Source organism: Rhinatrema bivittatum, chromosome 2, assembly GCF_901001135.1.
Source record: "Rhinatrema bivittatum chromosome 2, aRhiBiv1.1, whole genome shotgun sequence".
NCBI classification, from domain to species: Eukaryota; Metazoa; Chordata; class Amphibia; order Gymnophiona; family Rhinatrematidae; genus Rhinatrema; species Rhinatrema bivittatum.
Window position 1 is genome coordinate 811,840,282 of NC_042616.1, and position 6,000 is coordinate 811,846,281.

Sequence of the window (6,000 nt, forward strand, 5' to 3'; positions counted from 1 at the left end):
CCTTAGTCGGGGAGGCCAAATGGTTTCAGAACCCCATTCGGGTTGAGTAGCGGGGCATCGACTCCCTGCCTCTCCCTTTCATGCACAGGTTCTCAATCTCAGCCAAGAGGCCGAGAAGGGGGCACCCTCAGCCCACGGCTCGGACACTGTGAAGTCCCTTTGCCAACGCTCGTTTGGGTCCCACGTGAAGGATAGCGGGATGCACTTCTGTGGGGTTTTCAGCTAAAACTCCTGCCGAAAAAAGGCGCGCCGAGAGGGTGCTCAGAGCATGCCCGCGGGACTCTCATTTCCAGCCAGCACGCAGGTCACGTAGGCCATCGTTTGGAGGCGGGTAAGTCACCCGCATACATTTAGCCACCTATAATATCCCGATATTCAGATACGATTTAGCTGGCTCCCTGGTGTTTGAAGGTTGGGTGGTGTGTGCGGGTTTAAATACAGCTGCACGTATTTTGCTGTTTGGCACAGCACTGAGAACGCACTTGTCTATTTGATCTTAGCCAAAAAGAGGCAGAGGTGTCGTCTTTTACCCTTTCAGAGCACTGTTTGCTGAGGCAGCTGCCGCGGGCATCTTCCTCCCGTGTGCGGGAGAAGCTGCCATCAGGTTAGAGCCAGGGGCAGGGCAGATTTACCAATAGGCAGAGTAGGCAAGCGCCTATGGGCTGCCGCCCTGCCGTGTGAGCCACTTGTTTTTACATCATCGGCCGCGGCACGGGTGTAAGGAGACAACTGATTGTCCACACGCCTAAGGGCAGTCGAAGATAAAGGTCCACGGCTGGAAATCTGCCACCAGCACGTGGAAGTGCAGCCCGTGGCTTACAGGGATGGGGGCTCCGCGTCAACAGGGACAGGCTGAAGCAGGCCTGGGTTTGACCTCCTGGGCTCACCGTTCCAAACATTTGTACGAATAAGAAAGCCAGGCTGGGCTGAGCCAGTCCCTGCTGACCGGCGAGCAGCTGATGACCCTGCGTAGGGAGGGCTGTGCAGCCGGGGAGACGGGCAGGCTCCACCATCCCTACCGGAGAAGGAAACTTGCCTTTCTTCTCCCAGGTGCTGAAGGCCTGGCCTTGAGAAAGAGGTCAGGAATATCCCATGAGAGGATTGATCCGCAGGCTGATGCATGCATTGCAGGTTCAAAAAGCTGCTGCTGCTTGTGCATTAGCGTTGAGAGTGGTGGAATTCCTCTATGGATGCGGTTTGCAAAATCCTTCTGCTTGTAGGGCCTATCTTGTAGGAGGGGCCTGGTCGCCAGCGGGGTGTTCCATGGTGAAAAGGCAGCTTAGCACTTCAGATGCTCACTCCAAGGTGACTAACAGCAGAACTGAATTCAGAGAGCCTAAAAAAAAAACCCAGAGGAAGCAGAGACCTGAAAGGGCATCCCACGGGTTGAACGAAACAGCCAGCACTGTTAGAGTGGGGGCTCTGATTCCAGGAAGAGCGTCTGGCACGCTGCACGCAATACTGAACGCGCGCGACTCTGAACGGCGCTTATTGTTCTGACCTCCTCAGATGATCCCGGAGCTCTGGTCCTTTTCTGTTATCTCCCCCCCCCCCCCTCTCTCTCCCGCACCAGGAAAGCTCAACCTGGTGGACCTGGCTGGCTCCGAACGGGTCTGGAAGTCGGGGGCCGAAGGCGAACGGCTGAAGGAGGCCCAGAACATTAACAGGTCCCTGCTGGCCTTGGGGGAAGTCATCCAGGCGCTGCGGGCTAAGCAGGGCCACGTGCCCTTCCGCAACTCCAAGCTCACCTACCTGCTGCAGGACTCTCTGGGCAAAGGCAACAAGACCGTTATGATGGTGCAGGTGGGCAGCAGCGCCGCGTCGATGCGCGCCGGGAAGGACCGCACCGCGCGCACGACTGGGGAGCATGCGGGGGACGAGCAGGCCACGCGCGGGGCCTGCCTGGCTCCGCAGGATGCCTTTCGGGCGTACGCCGAGGTAGTCTGGGAAAGTGGAGAGCCAGGAACGTGCTAGGGGGAGGGCCGGGGCGGAGGCTGGTGCGTGCCGAGCGGGCCCGACGCGCCCGGATGTTAATGAGAGGCCGTGATGGGGGGAGAGGGGACGACTTGTCTTAATCTTTATTTATTTATTTAGCTTTTTTTTTTTTATATATACCGAGGTATAGCAGAGTTGCCTTCACTCCGGTTTACATTATAACAACCTGTTACATTGAAATTTGAAAAATTACATTAAACAGACTGAGAAACTGACATATAAAATTAGTCCAAACGAAACAAGATATACCAAAAGTTAGGTACACTGAAAAAAAGGGTTCATAGATAATAGGAGATATCTGTAGTTAGGAAGCAGGATAAATTGTCCAATCAGGAGACTGATAGTTATGAGATCAATAGTCCGAGCTGTCAGTATGAGATTGGCTTAGCAGCCAGGATTTTAGGTCTTTTTTAAAAGATTTAGGGTTTTCTTGACCAGCGAGGAACTGAGGTAGCGAGTTCCATAACTTTGGGCCGATGATGGAGATGGGCTCTGTTTCTGGTGGAAGAGAGTTTGGCGTGAGGAAGAGATGGAATCTTATCGTCTTATAACTATAAATAAATACATAAATAAGGGTGAGCTCCTGGGCATTCTCTAAGGGTGTGACGGGTCCTGCCTTTCCTTCCCTTTCCTCTCTCTAGATCTCACCCTTGGAGAGGAACGTAGGCGAGACCGTTTGTTCCCTCAAGTTTGCGCAGCGGGTCTGCAAGGTGGAGCTGGGCCCGGCCACCAGGAAGATTGATTCTGTCGCACAGCTGGAGCTCTGAGCCTCGCCTGCTTGGGCCCGAACTTCCCACCAGCTTTGTCGCCGGCGCAGCTTTCCAGGATGAAATAGTGCCCGAGGTCCTGAGGGGACTGCAGGCTGTGCGCCCCCCAACAGGACCGGGGCCTCGGTGGACTCCAGGAGGGGACACGGACCAGCTTCCATTACTGTAGGGGAAGCTTGCGCTCGGCACCGAAACCGCAGGAACGTCAGTCAGGCCCAGCAAGGCTGTGGTTGTGACACAAGCTCGTGCTGCACTGAAGCTGACCTTTACAACTCGGGGGGGGGGAAGGACAAGGCATCTTCATGCATGGGGGAGGGGGAGGCCTTAAGACGCATCGGGACCAGCCGGGGACGCATGGGAACGGCGTCCTGGGAGAAGCAATTAAGAAAACCCTTTAGCAGAGAGAAATGAGATCCGAAAAGCATAACCCGCCTCTGTACAGGGGTATTTAGCTCCTCCACCCGGGGGGGGGGGCAGTAACTCTGTCTATAGGAGAGTGCAGTGTGATCCAGAGCAGGCCCGGTGGCTCAGCCTGTCCCCCGCTGACCCCTCGTGCCCCTCTGTCACGGAGGAGTTTTAATCCCTAGGAAGAGTAGGGCCTTCCTCCCTTAAGACTCTCTCTGCCCTCGTCCTCTTGCTTTCCCATCGTCCCCGCCCCTTTAACCCCGAGGTTCTTCCTGGGGGGGGGGCACTGTTTTTGCTGATGTGCTGACCCTGTGGCCGCGGGACCGCAGGTGACCTGTGCGAGGACGCTCCGGGCCTGGTTTCCTTGCATTCACATTTCAAGGCTGGATTTGGGGGGGGGGTCATTGACAGGAAGGCAGAGATGTAATGCCCGGGACTTGGCCAAAGGGGGCCGTCTGCGTCTGCTGCCGGCCCTGGGGTCGCAAGCAATTAAGGATAGTAAGGTCGGTCACCCCTGCAACCTTCAGCCTCTCTGCAAGGGCCTCGTGGTGCTGGCGCGTGCTCATCCGATGTGCGCACACGCGTCTCCGTGTAAATAGGGTTTGCACTGACTCTGGGGGAGGGGGGGTGGGAAATGCCTGTTTTTCGTAGTGGCCGGGCCTGGCTTGATTTGTGCTTGGCGGATGCGTCGCGCTTCATGCTTGGGGCCTCATCGACCTTGCTGGTGGTGGGGGGGGGGGGTCCTGCTTTTGCTTCTCTGCATGTTGGAGCTTGGAGGGTAAGGTTTCTTAGGGGAATAACGGAGGAGGAGGAGGAGGCTCTGCGCGGGCCGCGACACCTCTCGCTGGCCCGGTGGAGGAACGGCCCAAAGATTGTCCTGCCTCGGCTTCCCCCGCTCACGTGCGCCACCTTCGTCCTACAGAAACACCGCGCTGGGGGGGCGAAAACCCCAGGGCCAGCTCAGCCCGCCCCCTGAGGACCTGCAGCCGGCTGAGCAAGCCTGGGCTCCCTGCCCTGAATACACGGCCACTGCTTCCTCCCACCCTGCCCGTGCCAGTGGGGAGAGGTCGCCAGCTCGGCATTGCTGGAGACAGCCTGGAGCGGCGGGGTGGACCCTCATCTCGACGGGGGGAGTGCCCCCACCTTAATATAAGAAAAATTCTATTACCGCTGTCGACCGTCCTCTCTCTTCCCAGGGGAGCAGCCGCCCTCCTGCTCTGCGGGCGTCCCTGTGTGGCAGCGCCCCCTCGCCCTGCAGCCCCCGCTGCATGCACGGGAGTGCCCCGTCCTACCCCGCAGCTCTCGCTCACTGAATGTGCCCTCCCCTCCCTTCTGCCCCCAGCTCCTGGTGGGGTGGCGACCCCCTTTCGGCGGGGGCCAAGGAGAGGAGCTGCTTCCTGGGCGGGGGAGAACTGAGCCCGGGAGGAAGCCCGCGAGAAGTCCCTGCTGCCGCCGGGCCCCTGCCCAGGGAGAGAGACACCCCCCCCCCCAGCTGCCGCCCGCCCAGGGTGAAAGAGGTATGGGGGGGAAAGGAAGCTGCAAAAGAAGCCAGAGAGGCGGAGGAGGAAGAAAAAAGGGAAAAAGGCATGAAAGAAAGCTAAATATGCAAATCAATTAGGAAAGACTTAAAAAATACAAAAAGAAAGAGAAAATAGGAAAAAAGAAATGGGAGGGTGGGAGGGAGTTTTTCTCAGCTTCTAGAAAATTTTGGCTGGCACCTAAGTTTTTTGAAAATATTTCCACCCATTACCATTTGTCTGTGGTTTGTGGCCTGTGTGGAATGTGTGTCAGTGTGTGCGGTCAGTATTTCTGAGATGTGGTCTCTCTGTGTCTCTCTCTGTGTCTGGGTGTGGAATGTGTGTCAGTGTGTGCGGTCAATATCTCTGAGATGTGGTCTTTCTGTGTCTCTCTCTGTGTCTGGGTGTGGAATGTGTGTCAGTGTGTGCGGTCAGTATCTCTGAGATGTGGTCTTTCTGTGTCTGGGTGTGGAATGTGTGTCAGTGTGTGCGGTCAATATCTCTGAGATGTGGTCTCTCTGTGTCTGGGTGTGGAATGTGTGTCAGTGTGTGCGGTCAATATCTCTGAGATGTAGTCTCTCTGTGTCTGGGTGTGGAATGTGTGTCAGTGTGTGCGGTCAGTATCTCTGAGATGTGGTCTCTGTCTCTCTGTGTCTGGGTGTGGAATGTGTGTCAATGTGTGCGGTCAGTATCTCTGAGATGTGGTCTCTCTGTGTCTCTCTCTGTGTCTGGGTGTGGAACGTGTGTCAGTGTGTGCGGTCAGTATCTCTGAGATGTGGTCTCTCTGTGTCTCTCTGTGTCTGGGTGTGGAATGTGTGTCAGTGTGTGCGGTCAGTATCTCTGAGATGTGGTCTCTCTGTGTCTCTCTGTGTCTGGGTGTGTGGAATGTGTGTCAATGTGTGCGGTCAGTATCTCTGAGATGTGGTCTCTGTGTCTGGGTGTGGAATGTGTGTCAGTGTGTGCGGTCAGTATCTCTGAGATGTGGTCTCTCTGTGTCTCTCTCTGTGTCTGGGTGTGGAATGTGTGTCACTGTGTGCGGTCAGTATCTCTGAGATGTGGTCTCTTTGTGTCTGTGTCTGGGTGTGGAATGTGTGTCAGTGTGTGCGGTCAGTATCTCTGAGATGTCTCTCTGTGTCTGGGTGTGGAATGTGTGTCAGTTTGGGCGGTCAGTATCTCTGAGATGTGGTCTCTGTGTGTCTGTGTCTGGGTGTGGAATGTGTGTCAGTGTGTGTGGTCAGTATCTCTGAGATGTCTCTCTGTGTCTGGGTGTGGAATGTGTGTCAGTGTGTGCGGTCAGTATCTCTGAGATGTCTCTC

General features: G+C 56.1%; 1 protein-coding gene across 3 annotated transcripts in view; it reads left to right on the forward strand.

The window, feature by feature from the left end:
* KIFC2 (kinesin family member C2) overlaps nucleotides 1-3,779 on the forward strand; it is a 147,215-nt gene extending 143,436 nt beyond the window's left edge. For all 3 annotated transcript variants that reach the window (XM_029592229.1, XM_029592230.1, XM_029592231.1), the window contains exons 17-18: nucleotides 1,574-1,803; nucleotides 2,637-3,779. In XM_029592229.1, coding sequence (XP_029448089.1) covers nucleotides 1,574-1,803; nucleotides 2,637-2,762 — 356 coding nt within the window. In that variant the 3' untranslated portion in view covers nucleotides 2,763-3,779. The remainder of the gene's footprint in view (nucleotides 1-1,573; nucleotides 1,804-2,636) is intronic.
* Nucleotides 3,780-6,000: the final 2,221 nt, after the last annotated feature.